Source organism: Cetorhinus maximus, chromosome 11 (genome assembly GCF_964194155.1).
Source record: "Cetorhinus maximus chromosome 11, sCetMax3.hap1.1, whole genome shotgun sequence".
NCBI classification, from domain to species: Eukaryota; Metazoa; Chordata; class Chondrichthyes; order Lamniformes; family Cetorhinidae; genus Cetorhinus; species Cetorhinus maximus.
This window is the reverse complement of record NC_135889.1, coordinates 96,781,120-96,804,545: the sequence shown is the minus strand read 5'-3', so window position 1 is coordinate 96,804,545 and position 23,426 is coordinate 96,781,120. Positions and strand designations below refer to the sequence as shown.

Genomic DNA, 23,426 nt, shown 5'->3' with positions numbered 1-23,426 from the left:
CACTAAATTATTCTTCTTCCAAATCTCTAGCTCAGTTTTCTTGTGTCTTTTGCTTTCTATGTCCAGAAGTGAGCATATATTAAAAGAATCAAGATAATGATGTTTCTTTTTAATGATCGGCAACAAAATGGAGGTGCGTTTGGGGTTTCTCCCATTTATCTGCAGTAACTTCATTGTAAGAGCAATGGAAGCCTCAGGAAAATGATGCAAATTCTGTTCATACATTTTTCCAGGGTTCCTGCAGTTAAGGCAGATGAATTGGAGAACCTCGAGGAAATTCATCTCTAAACAATCTCATGAATAAAGCGTATGTGACAAAATACTGTGGAAACAGGAAGCAACTGTTTTGAGATGAGAAAAGAAAAGGATGATCAAAATTGTGCCTTTTTCCTTCCACCTCAAATTCTTTTGCCATGTAAAATATAGGAATCCATCTAAGTGGTTTGGTCAATCCCATTTTGCATGACTTCATGTCATTAAATGACAGCATACCTGCTATCCGATTGCATGATGTCTGAGAACAGAGGTGGAGAATAATCTGAAATTCCTGTTGTGAATGGCCCAAAATTTAAAAATAGGAAGTGGGCAAAGGATTTTTAAACAATTTTTAAAAAACTGATATTATGTATTTGCAGAATTAGATGTTAATCCATGTCAGCGTGACCTGATTTTTCATATTATGCCATTGTCACACGGCAAAAAAAGACTTTGGACTCAAATCAAATTGTTTTTTTTTTCCGATAAAAATGTGGCAGCATCAATTTCTTTAGGTCTTTCTGAGGGCCTTAAATATTCACCATGCAGGGAGTACACCTTCCATCCAAGAGATCCATGGGACCTCGAACCTGATTAACAGTGAGCTGCCAGCATCTGTTGCACCTTCATTAGCAGCCTGACCATTTACAATTAGGGATGGTAGGCGGGTTCTAAGGACTAGGGAACACAGAATTAAAGTTTGGGGGGCAAGAGATGCAGGGGGGAATGTGAGAAGGAACTGTTTAACAAAGTGAATGGTCATGACCCGGAACCTGCTTCCCACAAGGGAAGAGGCGATCAATGATTTAAGAAGGAACTTGGATGGAAATTGGAACTCCAAGTTTATCGAGATAAACTTTCAGGGCCACAAGGATAGGGTGGGGGAATGGGACTGATTGGGTGGCCCCTCATCAGTTTATTCAACTGCCTCAACCTTTTCATGGTCCTCTGGCATGCTGGATGAGGCCACTGGCTGGGATGTAGCTGGCATCAACCAGAACATCTTTACGTCATTAACAACATTAAGCAGTTATTGCTACAGTGAGTCTCAATCTTCCTGTGCAAGTCAGTGTGTTGCTCCTGCATCCACTCAGAGTGATGCTGCCTTTGACTCTCCAAGAGTTTGGCCACTCTCTCAGTGGAAGGGCTCCAGCACTCAAATCATTGAGTCGTAACGGTGCAAATGCGCTGTTATATTTTAAATTATCTTAAATTAGCCCAACCTGTTCAACTTGTACACCAACAACCTGTCCCCAACCTAGTTCCAGACATTTACACAGATGACATCTGCTGTGGCATACAGGCTCAGACTTTCCCTGAGCTGGAAGACGCATTAAATACAATATTGCAAAGCTGGCCGACTGCTGCCAGACATTGTGCCTACAACCAAGTACCAGTTAAACATTCTCGAGCACATTCCATCTTCACATTGTCAGCACCAAGAGGGAAGGAAAAATCACTCTGGATGGCCAGAGACTGAAACACAATCCACACCTTGTTTAACTGGGCATCACCCTTGTCAGAACCCTCGTGTACAAACAGCACCTCATCAAGACCGCAGAAAAAATTAAAACCCTCAACAGCCTCCTCAGGGAACTTTCAGTACCTCATGGAGATCATAGGCCAAGACCTAAAGGACCTCTGCTCTTGCAATTACGTACTCAATTGCAGAATACTGCGTCCTTGTACGATGCCAATCTGCCCACACCAAACTTATCGATGTGTAGCTCAACTCAACAATGTGTACTCTTCAACCAACTCGCCTCCCCTGACTCCCAGCCCTGATGTCACCACCCCACCACATCAAGAGGGTAATTGCTACAGGCAAGTTACTAGAGAAGGTCTACTCCAACCCAAGCCTGTCGTTATTCAATGACCTCCTCAATGTACCAGCAGTACGCCTTCCCTCACACCACCCCGTACGGTTAAACCCACCACACCGAGGAATAACAGTTGATGACCTATGGCAGGTGTACTGGGAGGAGAAAACATCCACTAGAAACCAATTTCTCATAGTAGACCCACTGTCCGCCTACCTGGCTTTGATCTCCCATGGCGATTATGGGCCCTTTAAACCATATCTGGACTGGCCAAGTCCTCTGGGCAGCCACCCAGCTTTAGTAGGGTCACCAAAACCATCCAGGCTGCAGCTGTGATGCAGTCCAAACAATGACTCACATTGTTGAGGAGTGTCCGCTGACTAAACTTGAAGGTGAGCTTGAAGAACTCCATCTAGCCACTGACAAAGCTGTTGATTGGCTCTGTGACTGTACACACACTAAATAAATAAATAAATGGACTCCTCTCATGTCTGTCCATTGCTCTGGAATGCCTCAGGGTTTTCTGACATTTGAAAACTCACCTACCTCTGACACCCCAGGAACTTGACATAAGAACAGAAGTAATAGGAGCAGGAATAGGAATCGAGTTATAGCAGGCGTTTCCTCCATGCCCTTCACCTGAAGGTAGAGCTATAAAATGACCCCCCAGCCTCGCTATCGTCAGTGGCCTGCCGCAATGGTACCCTAGCAATTCACAGCGCTGCGTCCTCCATCGGCGTCAGGTTGATCCGGCCTGCCACACCACCATCCATTTGTGACTGTTGTGAGCTCTCTGTTCCTGCATGATGAGGAGAAAATTACATATGAGCAACCTGGCTTCCCACGCATATGCCAGCATAACATTGACATGAGTTGTTGCGCTCCTCAGTGATACCCCCTTCTCAATTGCACCCCATATATGATGCTGGCTAACATGTCACCTGACCATTTACTCTGATAATGGAAGAGAGAAGGGGCACTCAGCCTGCTCAGCCCTAATGCATGCCGCTGCGTGCAGAGGCCTGTCACTCAGGTAAGTAAAACACAAAGTGCTGGAAAAACTCAGCATGTCTGGCAGCATCTGGAGAGAGAGGAACAGAGTTAACATTTTGAGTCCAATGTGACTCTCCTTTGGAACCCAATTCATCTTAACCAGATCTTATCAGATCATTTAATCTTTTACATCTCTGAACCCATGTCCTCCATCTGCTGCTGACCTCTGCAGCCAACACGATCTAGGCCCTTTTGGTTTCTCTGGGCACATTTCTTCTACTTGATGCCCTGAACAATATCTGTCTCCTCTGAGCCATTGCCTGAGCTAACACCTCAAAAGAGGAATCAAAAACCCACGAGGCCACCCGTGAATGCCTGCCCGTTCTCACATCATCTCTCTGTGAACCTTCCTGCGCCATCTCCTAAGGGAATGGCAGGCTGAGTTATAGCTGCTGCTCACCTTTTCAAAGGGCACTCTATTTCCATATCCCACTTCCAGGACACTCCAGGGGCAGGAGTTTGCCCTTGTCGAGCAGGCTCAGCGGGGGTGGTCGGGAAGCTGACCGCTGCCGGCGATCGGGGCCAGACCGCAATTTCATGCTGGCAGGCCAGTTAAGGTCTGCCCAGTGTGAAACACGAGCGGCAGCGCTGCCTGTGCAGGGTGGGTGGGGGGGGCAGGGATGTGCGCAAGCGCATGCTTGAAAATCTCCCTGAGGCACAGAGCTGCCTCAGGGAGATGAAGAGTTTTAAAAAATAGAAATAAAGATTTAAAAAATTTTATAAAACATGTCCCCACTCATCAGACTGTGTCACATGAGTAGGGTCATGATATAAATGAAATTTAAAACATTTTCTTTTATTTTTATTTGCTGTTGGAAACCTCATCCTGCTCGTGGATGAGGTTTCCTAAAAAATGCAAAGGCCGCTTGGACTTTTCACCTTCCCGCCAACTGTAAGGTTGGATGGGCAGCAAGAAAATTGTTTCAATGACCTTGTTAATGGCTTTAAAAGCCTTTTAATTGTCGGCGGGCGCGCTGCTGACTCCGACGCGCGCCCGCTGACCAAAATATCGTATGAGTGCGCGATGACGCCGGACACTCGCCCGACATCATCATGCGTCATTTTACGTTCAGCCCGGGTCAGGTGCGCTCTCGCCCGCCGAGCTAAAAATTCTCCCCCAAATGCCACTAACTGGATGCCAAATCCACCTCTCGGTGAATTAGGCACTTTGCATTTGAAAACCATGTTGTGGCACGGGGGCAGGACCCGGAACTTGGTTCCCAATCCCAGATTGAAAATCCAGCCCAAGGTGTTTCATTAAGGTCACTCTTATTTCCGAACACGAATTAATTTTTGCATTCCAGCAAGCATTTTATTTAGGCAAGGTTAACTGACAATCTTAACACTGCATTGCAATTATGGTTACTCGTTTTAAGTTTCTGGCCGATTGCTCTCCCACTATCACAGAACCCTCAATTGACTATAGCCCCTGTCTGGGCTAGTTACAGCTGTCTTCACCTAAGAGTAATCATTTGAGTAGTTTGCCTTATGCAGTTTTGAGTAAAACAACACTCACAACATAACCTATTCCTTTACTTATTTCAAGCTGATAAATTGAGCCTTTTGCTTATTCCTAGCAGGGACCCATTCCTGAAGGTTCACTGACAACAAGCTGTTGCAACAATCTGCACACTCATAAGAAATAATTTGTCCCCCTCCCTCCCAGTTATGGCCACTGGTAAGTTGGGCTTCCCCCCCTCACCCCGCCCCGCCCCCAGCATCCTCTGACTAAATTAATCCCCAAATACTAAGACCAATCCACTATCTTGACCCTTTGACCTGCACAGCTTTCAGTGCAAAAAAAAATGACAATAGCAATGCGCCCCTTCCACAAGCACCAAACTGTCCAAACATGCGATAGCTTTGTGAAATGTGTATCAGGCTGTACATGATTGAGAAATCAATAAAAACACAGCAAAATATATTCACCCCCTGGTGTGTTTGATGCCTTATTGCAAAAAGCAGTTATATGGATAATTTATATGATTTTTGTGCCTTAAAATATGATCAATGCCCTGTTTCAAAATTAACTTAATGACTATTAACCTGTCAACTACTGATGTTATTAATTGGCTATTTTATGCATATTTAAAGGTAGCGTTTTCACATTGGGTATAATCAGGAAATTGCACCCAAAATGCACTAGTTATGTATCCGTTCAAGGTTTCAATAAAATTAATTTGCATAATCACAGACGTCCATGAACCAACACAATCAGGCACCATAATAAAGTACATATTTCTTTCCTTCTTCCCTTTTCATTAAAAAACATTCCTTGATTTTTTTTTGTAAAAATATACTTTATTCATAAAAAATCTTCAATCACATTCAAAACCATTTCAAAAACATTACAAGGGTACAATCCAGGTTAAACTTTTACAAAATGTATCACCAGGTGCATCAGTACAAACAATATTACAATCATTTACAGCCTTTCATTTTGATCTGTACAGCCCGAGGGGCTCTAAACAGTTCCCAGTCTCTCGGTGCGCTGTGGTAGAAAGGTCTTAGACAGCGACCCTTCCCCATTGCGCCTTTGCGGCAGCTGCCCCAAGCTTTAGTGCGTCCCTCAGCACGTAGTCCTGGACTTTGGATTGTGCCAGTCCGCAACAATCGGTCGGGGACAACTCTTTGTGCTGGAAGACCAACAAGTTTCGGGCAGACCAAAGCGCGTCTTGCACCGAGTTGATGATCCTCCAGCTGCAGTTGATGTTTGTCTTGGTGTGTGTCCCTGGGAACAGCCCGTAGAGCACAGAGTCCTGTGTCACAGAACTGCTCGGGATGAACCTCGACAGCAACCACTGCATCTCTCTCCAGACTTTCTTTGCTGGCTTCCATTCACTAAAGCATCCTTCTGTCATCACCCTCTGTCTCCTACAACTAAGCTAATTTTGAATCCACCTTATCAAATTACCCTGTACCCCATGTGCATTTGCCTTCTTTATAAGTCTCCCATGTGGGACCCTGTCAAAGGCTTTACTGAAATCCATATAAACTACATCAACTGCACTACCCTCATCTACACACCTGGTCACCTTCTCAAAAAATTCAATCAAATAATCAAATTTGTTAGGCATGGCCTCCCTCTGACAAAGCCATGCTGGCTATCCCTGATCAAACCTTGCCTCTCCAAGTGGAGATAGATTCTCTTCTTCAGAATTTTCTCCAATAGTTTCCCTATCACTGACGTGAGACTCATTGGGCTGTAGTTCCCTGGCTTATCTCTACAACCCTTCTTAAATAGCGGAACTACATTAGCTGTTCTCCAGTCCTCTGGCACCTCCCCCGTGGATTTGGGCCAGAGCCCCTGCAATCTCCTCCCTTGCCTCCCTCAGGAGTCTGGGACCTGGAGATTTGTCCACTTTTAAGCCTGCCAAAACATCCAATACCTTGTCACTTCTGATATCAATTTGCTCAAGAACCTCGCAGTCTCGCTCCCCGAGTTCGATATCTTCATCCTCATTCTCTGCAATTCAATTCCCACTGTGCACCAAATTGCCAATACCCACATTCACTCTGGCTGTGTCTCACTCAGGATGTTCGTGTGCAAGCACACTGTAGTGTGCTTCTAAATTGTCCCTATCTTAAATAGAGCTGAGGTGAGCTGAGATGACTGAGACTAGTTAAGCTTCAAATAGTAATCGACATCTATTCAGGCCCTAATCATGCTTCAATTGATTGACAGTTAACTGTCGCACAGTCAGCTGAGTCAGCTACATGACCAACCTTTTAATTAGACTACTGAGTTTACAAAAAATAAAGAGAAATTAAAGAGGAAGACTTACCAGTTCAATTCCCACTGTGCTCCAAATTGCCAATACCCACACCCACTCTGGCTGTGTCTCACTCAGGATGAGGTCTCTCCCCGGTTTGTGTGCAGTTTGAGGCACCTCATTACCAAGAGATAGGCCATACTTTAGGCTAACCTCTGACATCATCTTCCTCCAATTTTCTGATCCCCTCTGCCCGAGAGGACCAACTCCTCAAAACGATTCTTTAAAAGTTCTAGTTGGGGACCCAGCTCGGCATTGGGTGTCCCCGTCCTTTGCCCCCATTCCCCTTGCATATGGGAGGCACTGTCCCTTTCAAGGCAACTGACAAAACATTCTCAGAAATGGGGCCAATCCAATACAGCCTATGAGGAATTTCAAGGCAGCTATCTGATTGCTCTGAAATAAATATAGAAAAGAACAGCCCTCAGATTGCCGTACTGCTGCTACTACCTCTCACAACCCGATAGGCAGGTTCTAATGTGAACTAATACTGCCGGCGTGAAGTTTGTTTTTCAAAAGAAGGACACACAAAGTAATCGAATCCGAATTAAGTCAAACTTGGAAGGAAAGTAAAAACAGAAAATGCTGGAAACACTCAACACGCAACATCTGTGGAGAGAAACAGAGTTATCTTTGCAGATCGACGATGACCTTGAGGGGAAGTAGACTGAGGATCTGGACTTTGATTCAGCTTTGTTTCTCAAATTTATTTAGCGTCGAGGAGGATGAGGACACAATTTTTTTCTATATTTTCGTGGACCAGTCCTCAGGAATTGCACCCATGAAAAGCTTTCATGAGGAAACTCATTAAAGCAATTCTTTCCTCCCATCTTTAAGCATTTTCAAAAATTGTTTGATCTTTACGGTCTATTGAACATCATGGACCTCAGACAATGTGACTATTGTTATAACATTTTTAATGTCTAATTAACATTTAAGGAAAATTGGAAATTTTCATTCAAACTCTAAATGTGCAATAACCTTTTGTCCTTCAATTAATTGAAATGTCAATTTTGATTTTTGTGCTGATTTGTTTTAACTTTTAATTATATCATTGTATTATGATCGACAAGAAAATGCTATTTTTCTGCTATTGAAAACAACTTTCAAACTTCATGTTTGTACAAATTAAGATGGAATTTTGTTGTAAGACATTACATTTAGACAGCTCAATCATTCTTTGGTACATTGAAAAAACCCAAAAGTAATCTGATGGAAGGTCACAAATGATATTATATGTAGCAATTATACGAATAATTGCATAGAATTTACAGCACAGGAACAGGTAATTCGGCCCAATCAGCCTGCCTCCTCCCACCATCATCACAGCCAGGGAGAGAGCTAAGAGGGGGGTTTCAGAACAGTGCGAGAGCCAAGAAAGGGAAAGGATAGAACAGTGCAAGAGACGAGAAGGCCGGTGAGAACAGCACGAGAGTGGAGAGTGGGGGAAAGAACAGCACGAGAGCCGAGAAGGGGGGGCAAAGCAGCACGAAGAGCTGAGAGGGTCAGTAAGAACAGTGCCAAGAGCCGAGAGGGGTGGTAAGAACAGCGTGAGAACCAAGTGTGGGGAGAGAACAGTGCGAGAGCCAAGTGGGGGGTGGACAGAACAGCACAAGAGCCAGGGCTGGGGCGCAGAACAGCATGAAAGCTGAGGGGGGTACAGAATAGTGTGAGAGCTGAGGGGGGGATAGAACAGCAAGGGAGCTGGAGGGGCGCAGAACAGTACGAGAGTCAAGAGTGGGGGACAGAACATTGTGAGAGCTGAGAGGGGGGTACAGAAAAGCTCAAGAGCCGAGAGGGAGGAATGGAACAGCGTTAGAACCAAGGGGGCGGGGAGGAGAACAGAACAGCGTGAGAGCTGAGAGGGGTGGAGCCAGTTAGTGACTCGGGTGGACTGGCCAAGTTCTGACAAATCAAAGCTTGACATCACAGGAAAACAGTTAGTTGGTTGGTTGGTGAGTATTTTTCTCATTTACCTTTCAAAACTCAGGTAATGATGGCAAGGCATGTGATTTGTTATGACTGCAGAATGTGGGAGCTCCTGGTTGCCAGTGTGATCCAGGGCAAACATGTCCGCAATAAGTGCCTGCAGCCAGATGAGGTTTGGTTCAGAGTCAAGTGAGCCAGAGTCTGAATTTCAGACGCTGTAAGTGAGTAAATTACCCGGACACTTAAGTTCCAGAAGGTGGTCACACCCCTTAAGATAAGGTCTTCTGATTTGGTCAATGGTCAGGGACGGGAAGGTGTGACTGCAATTGAGGCAGGTATGGGGACCCAGAAAGTAGAAGTGGAGGAGCCTCAGCTTTTGCAATTGTCCAACAGGTTTAAAGTTCTTGCAGCCTGTATGGATGAAAACAATGGCAGCAGGGTGGGTAAGCAAACTGACCATGGAACAGGAAGCCGACCATTCTACACGGGGTAGTTAATAGGAATGTAGTGGTAGTTGGGGACAGTATATTCAGGGGGATAGACACATTTATCTGCAGCCGAGAGCAAGCGTCCAGGCAGCTGAGTTTCCTGCCCAGTGCAAGGGTTCGGGACATCTGCTCTGAGCTGGAGAGGAACTTGCAGTGGGAGGGAAAGGATCCAGTGGTCATGGTTCATGTAGGTACCAACAACATAGGTAGAACTAGGAAAGAGGTCCTGCTGAGGGAGTACGAGGAGCTAAGGGCTAAATTGAAAGCAGAACCACAAAGGTTCTGAGTCCTTTGAGTCCATATGACTCTTCTTCAGAAGAAGGGCCATACGCTTTGAAATGTTACCTCTGTTTTTCTCTCCACAGATGCTGCCAGATCTGCTGAGTTTTCCCAGCATTTTCTGACCATATTTCAGATTTCCAGCATCCTCAGTATTTTGCTTTTAACTGTTCCTTATTATGTTTGTACAAATGCTATGGGATAAGTAAAATAGTTTGATGGAGGGTACTTAAAGATTATAAGATTTCACAATAGTTTTGTTGTGGTCATGAGGTGTTGTTTAGCTGGATTTCTCGATGTGACTTCTTTCAGGCTTAATTATATCTGGTTACTGTACTTGTGTAGATTAATATTTGAAGCCCAAATTATGATATTATATTGAACATCTTTGGTAATAGGGTTAGGTGGATAATTATCCCAAAAGCCTCAATCAGTGATGTTCTAAATCTGGTAATATAACATTTAGGAACATCGGAATGTAGGAACAGGAGCTGGATATTTGGCCCCATGAGCCTGTTTCACCATTCAATGAAATTGTGGCTGGTCTGTGACATAACTCCATATATATCCTTTGCTCTATATCCCTTAATACCTTTGGTAAACAAAAATATATCAATCTCAGATTTAAAATGTACAGCAGACCCAGCATCAATTGCCATTGGCAGAAGAGAATTTCAAATTTCTACCCTTTGAGTCAATAAAATCACCCCTTAAATTCCAGGGAATACCCTAGGTTGTGTAATCTCTCCTCATAATTTAACCCTTGGCTGCCAGTGTCATGCAGGTAAACCAATGCTGCACTCTCTCCAAAGCCATCGTATCCTACCCAAGCTGTATTGCCTAGAACTTTATATAGCTGAACCATGACTTCTACCCCCCTTGTATTCTAGTCTTCTAGATGTAAAGGGAATCATTCCATAAGCCATTTTGACTATTTTCTGTACATGCTCATGGCATTTGAATGATTCTATGTATCTGAACCTTCAATGTTTCTACATTTAGAAAATATTCTGTTCTATGCTTTTTAGGTCCAAAGTTGATGACCTCACATTTGTCTACATTGAACTTTATTTGCCATAGTTTTGCCTATTCACTTATCTATCAATACCTCTTTGTAATTTTATGCTTCCATCCATAATTCTGCCTATCCTTGTGTCATGGGAAAATTTGGATATGTGGCTTTCTATCCCATCATCTCTTGCTCATAAAAACAGGAATAGTTGAGGCCCCCTCACAAATCTTTGCAGGACACGACTAGTCACACCCTGCCATTTAGAATACCTGCCTATTATCTCTACTCTCTGCCTTCTGTTGTTCAGCCAATTTCCTAACCAGATTAATAATTTGCCTTCAATTCCATAGATTTCAACTTGAGCTAACATCTTCTTATTCAGGACTTTATCAAATGCCTTCTGTGTGACCATATAAGTAACATAGATATTCCCTGTCCACTACTTTAGTCATCTCTTCAAAAAACTCAATCAGATTCATCAGGCATGACCTACCCTTTACAGACTTTTGCTGTCTCTCTCTGATCAACTGATGTTTATTCACTATGTCCTTAATTGTGGACCAGTAATCTAGTAATTTCCAACAACAAATGTTAAGGTCAATAATTCCCTGGTTTCCATCTCTAACCTTTCCTAAATAGTGAATGACATGCTCAATTTTCCAATCTAAAACAATTCCCAAATCAAGAGAACTTGGGAAGATTATAATGAGGGTATCTGCAATGTCTGTCCTCACGTTACTTCTTTTAAATCCCTGGGATGGAAACCATCTGCTCCTGGTGATATGTCACTCATGCTATTATCTTTTTACTTATTAAATATTACTTTGCCTATGTTAATTTTGGTGAGTAACTTTCCCTGATGCAATATTCATTGCCTTGCAATTTTTGGCATGCTTATCTCTGCATCAGAATTTATAGCAGGGGGGAATTAATTATTCAAATGTCTGCCATTTCCTGATTTTGCTGATATTTTTAGCGCAGTAAATTCTTCAGGCTTAGTGGAGATATAAAGTGAGCTGTTCATATGTGTAATTATACCTGCATAATTGTGCTTTATAGATTAGATGTAGTATATACAGTATTCTGATAAAATTATAGGCGTAGTCTTTGCAGTTTGGGCACAATCAGGAAATTGCACCCCAAGTGCTCTTGAACTTAAGTTAAACTTCAATTTTCTGCTAAAATTTATTTGCATCATTTTATTGGCTACAACACTAATTTTTATAGTTCTAATCTTTCTTATTTTTTTTCCAGTGAAACCTGGCCCACCAACTCTCCAGCAATGCCACTTTGGAGAGTTTGCATGTAGAAATGGGAGATGCATTCAGGAACGCTGGAAATGTGATGGTGATAATGACTGCTTTGATGGCAGTGATGAAGATCAAGACATCTGCTGTATGTTTTGAATTGCACAGCTTGCTTTTCTTTTAGTTGCATAATGTTAAAAATTGAATTATTTTAAAAATATATATTAGATTTGAACATGCCTTGTTACTTTATTCATTTGTAACCTCGTTCTATGTTTTTGTAAGATTTAACTAAAATGAAGAATATAATTTCAGCTTTATCATTTTAAGACAAATTATCAAACAAACATTAAAACATTTTAAAAGATTTTTGAATGCCTAAAATTGACAGCCTAATCCATCATACAAGTGTAATGCTTTATTATTCAGCTATTCCAATGTATCGAAAATAATATTAGACTTGTTGACACAACTGATTTTGTTTCCCATATTTCATTTTTTGGCAATTTGCATTTTATGGATAAAATGACAGCAGTTTGATAACCAACTGGGAATAATCTATATGTAATAAACGTTATTTAATAGTTGGCAAAAAGTACAAATAAATCAGAGTGGAATGTGGCTCCAAATTAGTGCTATAAAGCATTGCATTTTAGCACTATAAGCATCCAGCCTATTGCCAGTGACAGGGTAAAATTATGAGACAATGTTCAGCGGAGAAGTAACAATTCATTAGAATTCGAACCGAAGACAATATATAATTCATCTATCTGTTTTATCCTAGATTCATATTACAGTTCCAAATTGTATTAATTAACATATTATTTACAGCTTTTGGCTTTCACTGACCAGTCATAATTTTTTTTTGGTAGACAACAGTACGTGTCCTGCTAATCACTTCAGATGCCAAAATAATCGTTGCATCCCTAAAAGGTGGTTGTGCGATGGAGCTAATGACTGTGTCAACAGTGAGGATGAATCAAATGAAACTTGCTCAGGTAATTTTTCTAGTGGGTTCCAACATTTTGAAATGCAGTGAAAGTGCTTTGGATAATAATCCAGATGTATAATAGAGTTCAAGTTTTGAACAAAATTTGTTACCTGCACTACCTCTTTATGAGTATTGTTTACCCATCTGGATAAGAAAATGAAGAACAAATCAAACATCAAGGGTTGGATTTTCCTTCGTGGGACAGAAAATCAGAGTCATAACCATATTCGGGTCCAGAACCTGCCCCCGGGAAGGTGGGAGACAGTCACTCTTTGGGACTTTCAAAGAGGCGCCTCCTTAATTGGCATGCAGGCAGTTTTCCTGTCTAATTAAGGGCAATAAGTGGGCCCTCAAAATTGGAGGATTAATCGGATGCTTTCCAGTTTAAAAGGAGCAGCAGCCTGCAACGGACGATTAAGTAGCTGAGAGGGCCATTCAAGATGGAGGTGGTCCCTCACAAACTCTTCTCGATTAAAAATGGTTCCTGCAGCCAGGCCCCAGTACAGTGTGTGGATGGGGGTTCTCAGGTGGAAGGGAAGGGGGATGTGATGGTGGAATTCCTCTGCACAGTACTGTGCACAGTTTTGGTCCCCTTACTTGGAGGGAGGATGTAGTTGCACTGGAGGCGGTTCAGAGGAGGTTCATTAGATTGATTCCAGAGATGCGGGGCTTGTCTTATGAGGAGAGATTGAGCAGTTTAGGCCTATACTCACTAGAGTTTAGAAGGATGAGAGGAGACCTAATTGAGGTATATAAGATGCTAAAGGGGATAGACAAAGTAGACATGGAGTGGATGTTTCCCCTTGTGAGGCATTCTAGAATGAGAGGCCATAGTTTTAGGGTAAGGGGTGGTAGATTTAAATCAGAGATGAGGAGGAATCCCTTTTCTCAAAGGGTCGTGAATCTGTGGAATTCACTACCTCAGAGTGCAGTGGATGCCGGGACGCAGAATAAATTTAATGAAGAGATAGACAGATTTTTAATTAGTAATGAGTTGAAAGGTTATGGGGAGGGGGCAGGAAATTGGAGTTGAGGCCGAAATAAGATCAGCCATGATCGTAATGAATGGCGGGGCAGGCTCGAGGGGCTGAATTGCCTACTCCTGCCCCTAGTTCTTATGTTCTTATGTACAGGGTGGCCTGTGACTTGCAACCAGGCAGGTAGGGAGACCCACTAGGCCTAGGTAGAATGCTGGCCCTCCATTGTGTCGCTAGTTGCCAGCCTCCTGTCAGTTAAGCTGCACCCTCCCACCAACCCCCCCCACTGCTAGTTTGAGAAACTGGAGGTTGGATCGGAAAGTTCCAATCAGCCTTCTTTATTGGCTGTTAACAAGGCTCTATAAAAACGGCTACCCACCTGATGGAGACATGAAGCCCTGCCGAACCTGGCAATAATGGCCAGTGCTGGGAATGGGGTGAGGAAACTGGCATACTGGCCAGAACCAGTATTATCAGGCCCCCTCCACCTCTGTTCCACCTGCCCAATGGAGCCCAAAGTTCATGGCCCAAGAGTTTGCAATAATGGAGCTGTGGCTTTGTATGGTTATTCCAGTGTAAAGGCTTAAAAATACACCTTCAAACTGAATGATAAGGCGGGTTTTCAATGAGTATTCATATTGTTACAAACACAAGGGTGAGATGAATTGAATTATTATCATTGTTTCCCTCTTCCGCTGGTGACAGTGATAGTTTTAATTTCTAATTTAATTTGCTTCCCTTAGTGTCCTTTCCCTTGTTGAAATGGGCCATGGTGTGTTCCCCAAGCCCCGATTTATGAGGTTCAATGTTTAAAAATAACCCCACAGCAAACTCTTTGAGCGGAATTGTCTGCTCCTGTTTGCAGCCGGTATCATAGTGGGCGGGAGCAGAAACTACTGGGAGATCGCAAAAATTAGTTTCAAATCGTCGTAAAACCAGTTTGCAATCGTCCGCTCTACCTGTCAATGTCATGCCGTGTTTTCCACCACCACATGTCGGGAACCTAATTTCATTATAAGCCCTGCTTGCTGGAACCATCCCTCCTTGCTGGATCATCCTGACACATTGGCCTGATTGCATGCTAAAGTGTTTCACAACTGTACATTAGCGATGTGCACCTGGCGAGTTGCACTTCCCTCGGGACTTTGAGGTTTGTTTGCCTACCTTGTTTTTGGGCAGCACTTGCAGTCATCAGCGCCAGGCTTCACAGGCAGCACTACATCATTTTTAGGGGGTCATACAGGCAGGTCTCTACCTACCAGGTCAGCCATAAGGCAGGGGTGGCTTTTCTATGGTTGCAGGGCTAGGGCTAGGGGAAGGGGGAGAAGTGGCCTCAGGTAAGGGAAGAGGCTGCAGGGCGAAGGTTATACTTGGGAAGTGGGGTATCCCAGTTGTGTGTGGGGGCACATGTTGATCTGTGCAAGTGAACTCAAGGTGGTGAGTGCTGAGGAGGCAGTCTCCAGAGGAGATGAGGCCAGATGGACCTGTGAGGGTATGTGTGAGAGAGTGAGTGGTGATGTCTCTTGAGCTGGCAGTGAGTGAGATGCCAACGAATGTGTGATGGCCTTGTGAGTGTGTGAGTTTAGAGTGATCAGATGATTGCCTTACCCTGGCAGCATGAATGAGATCCTCTTTCTGCACTGGATGGCCAACCTCTTCTGTGCAGCGTTGGCACTGACACCACCACTGCCACCGCCTCCCAAGCTGGAGTGATGAGGTTGCTGGACCTCCTGTGGCTTCAGTGGGGGTGGTGGACATCACGGCGGGCCTCCAAAAGGCATTCCAGTGATGGGTCACTGAACTCTTCCTGGCTTTCAGGGCCAAGCCTTCACTGGAACAGTCCTGGGCTGCAAACAGTGAGAACTGTGTGCGTGGCTGCAGTTTAGAAATGGCACCTGGAGTGAGGAAACAGTGAGTTAACAATGTGGTAGGCAATTCAGAGGCATCTTGCCAGTAAGATGTTTCCTGTGGCTGCATAATTAATGAGGTTTAAAGCGGACAATACGGTTTGAAAACCCACCATTACGGTCGGTGGGTTAAACATAATTTTTCATGCCCACTACCACACTTAGTGCAATTCTGGGACGATTCCACCCTTTAAGGTGAAACAAAACTAGGATTTATTAACACATTCCAAAACTGAGGGATGGATCATGGCACACCCTCACACTCATAAGCATACAAAGTAGAAAGGTAGGGAAAGAATTTACAAATTGTGTGTTACTTAAAAAAAAAGTTGTTGACATTAATTCATATGAGTAGACTCCAGTAAGTCAATGTCCAAAGAAGGTTCTTTCAGGTGGCTTTGACAGGCAGAATTCCTGGCCTTTGTCCTAGGAACTCAGCTGAGGCAGTTGAAGATGCAGTAAAGTATTCTTGTATTCTGGGAATTAGTTTACCCTGTAGCGAAATACAGGATTCTCTCTGGAGATCTGACTTTTGACAGAGATGGACGTCAGAAGCAGGCTGCCAGCCTGGTCCAGTTTTCTCTTCTGAAGTTAAACCACAACTGAAAACAAGACCCAAAAGCCATTCAGCAAACCCATTGTATTTTGAGCAGATAACTGCAGAACCACTAGCACAACATTGGAAATGAGGAGTCACAAGTAGGTCTGCCTTCATCCAGAGCTGGCTGGTGCCGACATCTCATCTACTAGTCCTTTGTGTTGGCTTGGCTGGTATGTTCATACAATGCAAAGGGATGTCGCATTTCAGGAGGATGATGAGTTAGTCTTTGTCCATTGGACAATAATTGTCCATTTAAAAAAAACAAGAGAATATGGAAGAGGAACAAATTTATTTTAGGTTTTTCTTTTCCTCATGTCTTCTCAGCATGACAATACTCTTGTCTTGATAATATTTATTTTTAACAATAAAAACTAGTTAGAAATAGAGATTTGTACCTACGTTATAGAAAGTATGAAACAATATTAATTTCAACCTTCGTCATTTAATTATGGTTCAATGTGAATAATGTTATGACTTTAATTCTTCATAGGCCATGATAATAAGCTTTGCATGACATGAGAGAAATCAAATTCTCCAAAACTCAAAATTATGATAAGTTATTATCCTAGCTTAGGTATAAGTTGTCTAATGGTGAATTCAGAAAGAGCTCATGATCTGTAGAAAGCAACGCAGGATACATAACATAAAATATCTGCTTGCCTTTGCTTGCTGTATTTTTCTTTAGTCTATGCTGTCAAATTGATTTCTGAACTTTAGTGACTATATTTGTTACTCTGAGGAATCAATGTTGTGTATAATTAAAGGTAATAATAGAAAGTTATGAGGCTTTTTGTGACTGAAAAAGCTTCATTTTCACGTAATAATTGTAACAATTATTTCACTCAAAATGTCCTTACATAATTAACATAATTGTGCGCTGCAAAAGTAGCAATTCTAATCTTAAAGTTTCAGCAGTGATTCATTACAATGTGATTAATTATTATCCACAATTTCAAGCACTTTCTTATAATGCCACTGCACTTAACATGGTTTACGTCTGAAAATTAGATAAGGCACTCAACCCATTAGTAGTAATTCCATATTTTCAGGGAGAAAATTTAAAAAAAGAAGTCCAACAGACAGAATCTCAGGGAATTGGTTCCAGTTGAAGCCACAAGACCATTTCCAGGTCCGACATGTAACCCTCTGAGTAGCGTGACTTCTAGTTGATTTTTGTGGCAGCCAGCCAATTAAGAGGCTGCCTCCGGAATTGGGCTTCTTAACACTTCATCCCGCCTGCAGTACCTACATTGGACACCAGTGGGGGTTGAGTATTTAAAGGGATGCCGGTAAAACTCACAAAAACATCACTGTGTGTTGTGGGTTGCTCATTTGCAGACACGAAAGGAGGAGGTGAATGGATTGCAGAAGGGATAGAGCACATCATCAATGCATCACTTGAGGTGATGTTGAAAGCAGTGAGGGCACAAAGGTAAGTGCTCTTTCCAGGGAATGGCTGGAGGAGGCCAGTTGGCCCCACCAATCAAGCTTGTTTGGAATCCATAGAGTAGGTGAGCAGCCAACCATAGAGTAGGTGAGCAGCCAAAGTATGGTGCACAGGATGTGGTTCCAGTGCAAGAAAGGGTTCAAGGTTTTGAGGCCAGGCAAAGTGAGTCCCATCCAACTCTCACGCTCACCCTGGTGGATCCAACATCCTATATCGGGGAGGCGGTGGCGTAGTGGTAATGTCACTGGACTAGCAATCCAGAGGCCCAGGCTAATGCTCTAGGGACATGGGTTCAAATGCCATGACAGCAGCTGGTGGAATTTGAATTCAGTTAATAAATCTGGAATTAAACGCTAGCCTTGGCGATAGTGATCATCGATTGTCACAAAAACCCATTTGGCTCACTAATGTTCTTTAGGAAAGGAAATCTGCACCCTTAGTTAGTCTTGCCTACGTGTGACTCCAGACCCACAGCAATGTGGCTGACTCTTAAAAGCCCTCTGAAATGACCTACCAAGCCATTCAGTTATATTAAAGCATGACAAAGGTGAAAAGGAACGTAACTGGATGGATCAGCCAGCATTGACCTTGGCACCAGGAACAACAATGGCACACCCAGCCCTGTCGACTCTGCAAAGTCCTCCTTTGTCACAGCTGGGGACCTGTGCCAAAATTGGCAGAACTGTCCCACAGACTAGTCAAGCAGCAGCTTTCATAATTCTCATGGAATCATACCTTACAGACAATGTCCCAGACACCACTGTCACCATCCCTAGGTATCTCCTGTCCCACCAACAGGACAGACCTACCAGAGGTGGCAGCACTGTGGCATACAGTCAGGAGTGAATTGCCCTGGGAGTCCTCAAGATTGACTCTGGACCCCATCAAGTCTCATGCCATCAGGTTAAACATGGGCAAGGAAACCTCCTGCTGCTTACTGCCTACTGCCTTCCCTCAGCTGATGAATCAGTGATACTCCATTCTGAATACCACTTGGAAGAAGCACTGAGGGTGGCAAGGACACAGAATGGGGGTCTTCAATGCCCATCATCAAGAGTGGCATGGTAGCACTACTACTGACCAAGCTGGCTGAATCCTCAAGGGCCTAGCTGCTAGACTGGGTCTGCGGCAGGTGGTGAGGGAACCAACAAAAGGAAAAAACCTACTTGACCTTGCCCTCACCAATTTACTTGTTGCAGGTGCATCTGTTCATGACAGTATTCATAGGAGTGACCACCATACAGTCCTTGTGGAGACAAAGACTCATCTTAACATTGAGGATACCCTCTATCATGTTGTGTAGCACTACCACCATGCTAAATGGGATAGATTTTGATCAGATCTAGCAATTCGAACTGGGCATCCATGAGGTGCTGTGGGCCATCAGCGGCAGCAGAATTGTATTTAACACAATCTGTAACCTCATGGCTCAGCATATACCTCACCCTACCATTACCATCAAGCTGGGGATCAATCCTGGTTCAATGAAGAGCGCAGGAGGGCATGCCAGAAACAGCACCAGGCATACTTAAAAATGAGGTGTCAACTTGGTAAAGCTACAGCACAGGACTACTTGTGTGCCAAACAGCATAAGCAGCCAAGCGATTCCACAAGCAATGGATCAGGTCTAAGCGCTACAGTCCAGCCACATCCAGCCGTGAAGGGTGGGCAATTAAACAATTAACTGGAGGAGGTGGCTCCACAACATCCCCATCCTCAATGATGGAGCAGCCCAGCACATCAGCAAAAAAGACAAGGCTAAAGTATTTGCATCGGTCTTTAGCCAGAAGTCTTGAGTGGCTGACCCATCTCAGCCTACTCCTGATGTCCCAGCCTCACACATGCCAGTCTTCAGCCAATTTGATTCACTCCACGTTATATCAAGAAACAGCTAAAGGCACTAGATACTGCAAAGGCTATGAGCACTGACAACATTCCTGCAATCGTACTGAAGACTTGTGCTCCTGAACTAGCTGCACTCTTAGCCAAACTGTCCAATGCAGCTACAAAATTGGCATCTACCCAGCAATGTGAAAAATTGCCCAGGTATGTCCTGTCAACAAAAAACAGGGCTAACCTAACCAGGCCAATTACCGCCCTAATAGTCTACTCTTGATCATCAGCAAATTGATGGAAGGTGTCACTGACAATGCTATCAAAAGGCACTTACCCCGCTTGATAGCAATAACCTACTCATAGATGCTCAGTTTGGGTTCTGCTAGGACCCCTCAGCACCTGGCCTCATTACAGCCTTTGTCCAAACATTGACAAAAGAGCTGAACTCCAGAGATGAGGTGAGAGTGACTGCTCTTGACATCAAGGCAGAATTTGGCTGAGTGTGGCATCAAGGAGCGCTAGAAAAGCTGGAGTCACTGGGAATCAGGGGGAAAACTCTCCATTGGTTGGAGTCATACCTAGCACAAAGGAAGATGGCTGTGGTTGTTGGAGGTCGGTCATCTCAGCTCCAGGACATCACTGTAGGAGTTCCTCAGGGTAGTGTCCTAGACCCAACCATGTTCAGCTGCTACATCAATTACCTTTCCTCCATCATAAGGTCTGAAATGGAGATGTTCGCTAATGATTGCACAATGTTCAGCACCATTCAAGACTCTTCAGAAACTGAAGCAATCCATAGCCCTATGCAGTAAGACCTGGACAACATTCAGGCTTTGGCTAATAACTGGCAAGTAACATTCACACCACACAAGTGCCAGTCAATGGCCATCTCCCCTTGACACTCAATGGCATTACCATCATTGAATTCCCCCACTATCAATATCCTGGGTGTTACCATTACCAGAAGCTGAACTGGACTAGCCATATAAATACTGTAGTTACAAGATCAGGTTTTGCGGTTGAAATTTCTGTGGCAAATAGCTCACCTCCTGACTCCCCAAAGTCTGTCCACCATCTACAAGGCTCAGGGCAGGAGTATGTTGAAATACTCTCCACTTGCTTGGATGAGTGCAGTTCCAACAACACTGAACAAGCGCGACACCATCCAAGACAAAGCAGCCTGCTTGATTTGCACCCCATCCACCACCTTCGATATTCACTTCCTCCACCACCAATACAGAGTGGCAGCAATGTGTACCATCTACAAGATGCACTGCAGCAACTCACCAGTCTTCTTCAGCCACACGTTCCAAACCCATGACCTCTAACATCTGGATAGTCAAGAACAGCAAATGCATGGAAACACACCACCTGCAAGTTGCCCTCAAAGCCACACAACATGCTGACTTGGAACTATATTGCTGTTCTTTCACTGTCGCTGGGTCAAAATCCTATAACTCCCTTCCTAACATGTACCTACACCACATGGACTGCAGCGGTTCAAGAAGGCAGCTCACCACCACCTTCCCAAAGGCAATTGGGGATAGGTTTCAGGGGAGCAACTTTGGTGATGGCAGTGCCCAGTGACCTCTTGACCCCTTTGTACATGGCTTGTAAATCACCATGGTCACAGTCAGTTTGGATTTCTTGACATAAGTTAATCCAATGTTAATTTTCACAGTATTTCCGTCTTTTGCCCATCTGTCCAGGCTACTTTCGGGTCATACAGTGTTTTAGCTCTTGGATTTATGTTATGCATCATGTAGGCTTTAATTTTTGCAATAAAGACAGATGTCATCTCAGCTGAGTGGCTCTCAAACCAGTTTCCTGTTGTGGGTTCCGCCTTTCCCAAATGATGCTTTTGTTGCTTCATAGATGACTCAACTTAGTGACTTCCAAGCTTCATCAAACCATTGGCACTTTGCAGTAAACCATTGGTGGGTAGCAATCATTTGAACAATAATACAAAGCGTTCGTATTTGTTATCATTACTTGTGCAAGGGTTGTTGATACATGACGGACCATCATGTTGGGATGCAAAATTTTCATGGGTGCACCTTCACTCTGCTGCTGACAAGAGAGTGATCAGTGTCACAATCCGTGTTGTGGTAGGTACACGTATGTAAAATAGTGGACGGATTTTGCCTTCTCATGATGACCACGTCCAGCTGGTACTAATATCCAGATCTTGTGTGTCACCATGATACCTTGTGGTGATGTCTACCCTGAAAGAAGGTGTTGGTGATGCAGAGTTCATTCAGGGCCCAAAGCTCAAGAAGAAGTTGCCTGTTATCATTGATTTTACCCACCCTTCGTCAACTGAGGCACGTCGGACATGAATCACTGTCTGCCCCATCACATGCATTGAAGTCATGTAGAATAAATAACCTCTCACCATTTGGAATGTTCCTCAAAATGTCACCTAAGGAGTCATAGGAATGCTCCTTGTCTGCAATGCTGGCATACAGAGTAGGTGCGTAGACACATCTGATGTTGACTGCGCCTCCATCAGATGATAACTGCAGGAAGATGAGGCGCTCCGAAGTTGCTACTGGTGGCTCAATTGAATATGTCAGCCAGTTTCTCACTGCGAAGCCTACACCATGATCACAGTGGCCTTCAGCACCCTTCTGTGCCAGTGAAAGGTGTAATTTGCGTCTCGAATAGAACTTGTGTCAGCTAATCTGGTTTCTTGGAGAGCGGCAATGTTGACACCAAACTTTTGTAGCTCATGGTCAATCAGGGCTGTCTTGCGTACACTTTATGTGGAGTGTGGGCCATTGTTCATGGTGGGACATATTGCCCTCACATTCCAGCTCCCAAGTCGAAAGGTCACCTTTCTTTGTTTGCAGCATAGTGTCACTGGACAGTTTTAAGGTGTTACCCTCAGAGTGATTGAGTCAATTTAAATAGCCCAGCAGCAAGTCTTTGTACTTTAAAATGAAGAAGGTTAGTTTATTTCTCACACACTTTCCCAGGAGGTTAACGAAAATGTGAAGCCTCACTCACACGACTCACCCACACTATCACACATACACACACAAAACTAGATACAGTTAAAGGTAAAGCAGTAATTATAAAAATTGAATTTAACTCCGTCTCTATTTTGGTGGAGGCCTGATGTTTCATTGTTGAGTTGTACTTTTACTGAAGCGAAAGCGTTGAAAATGCAGAGATTTCTCAGTAGTTGTAATGGTTCCTAGGGTTGATCTGCCCGGAGGTTGTTTTCACAGGTAGGTTTGAAGATGGAACAGGTTAGAGGAGACAGGGAGGCTTCATTTCTCTCTCATGATATTGTAGGGAGTTACTTCGTTGCTTAACTAGCTGCAGTGGCCAATGGTTTTGCCTGTTGGACACCCTCTCTTTCCCTCTCCCCCTCTCTCTCTGATGGAATTCTGTCTGCATCTCTGAAGATATCTCTGAAAAGCATTTTGAATTTTCTGATTTACCTTTAGTAAGGAGGCAAGATTGTTAGGGAGGGAAACAGTTAAAGAAGTTCAATTGCTAATTATTAGGTTGTTTAACTACGTACCCATTTAGTTGTATAAACCCTCGCCTTTGAATCAGAAGGTTGTGGGTTCATGTCCCATTCCCAGAAACCGAGAACTGTGATTGTACTCAAAAGAGTTGCAATCTGTGACTGTTGATAACTCAAAAAGAGTATCTGCAAGGCACAGGTCAGGAGTGTGATGGATGCACTCTCCTCTGAGGTATCAGCTGTGGCTCAGTTCATAGCACCCTCGCCTTTGAATCAGAAGGTTGTGGGTTCATGTCCCACTCCTGGAAACCAAGAACTATGAATGTACTCGAA

The 23,426-nt window shown here is 43.7% G+C and overlaps 1 protein-coding gene across 1 annotated transcript in view; it reads left to right on the top strand.

The window, feature by feature from the left end:
* LOC144686788 (low-density lipoprotein receptor-related protein 1-like) overlaps window positions 1–23,426 on the top strand; it is a 1,926,687-nt gene that overhangs the window by 1,008,947 nt on the left and 894,314 nt on the right. The window contains exons 16-17 of the mRNA XM_078552493.1: window positions 11,864–12,004; window positions 12,729–12,854. Coding sequence (XP_078408619.1) covers window positions 11,864–12,004; window positions 12,729–12,854 — 267 coding nt within the window. The remainder of the gene's footprint in view (window positions 1–11,863; window positions 12,005–12,728; window positions 12,855–23,426) is intronic.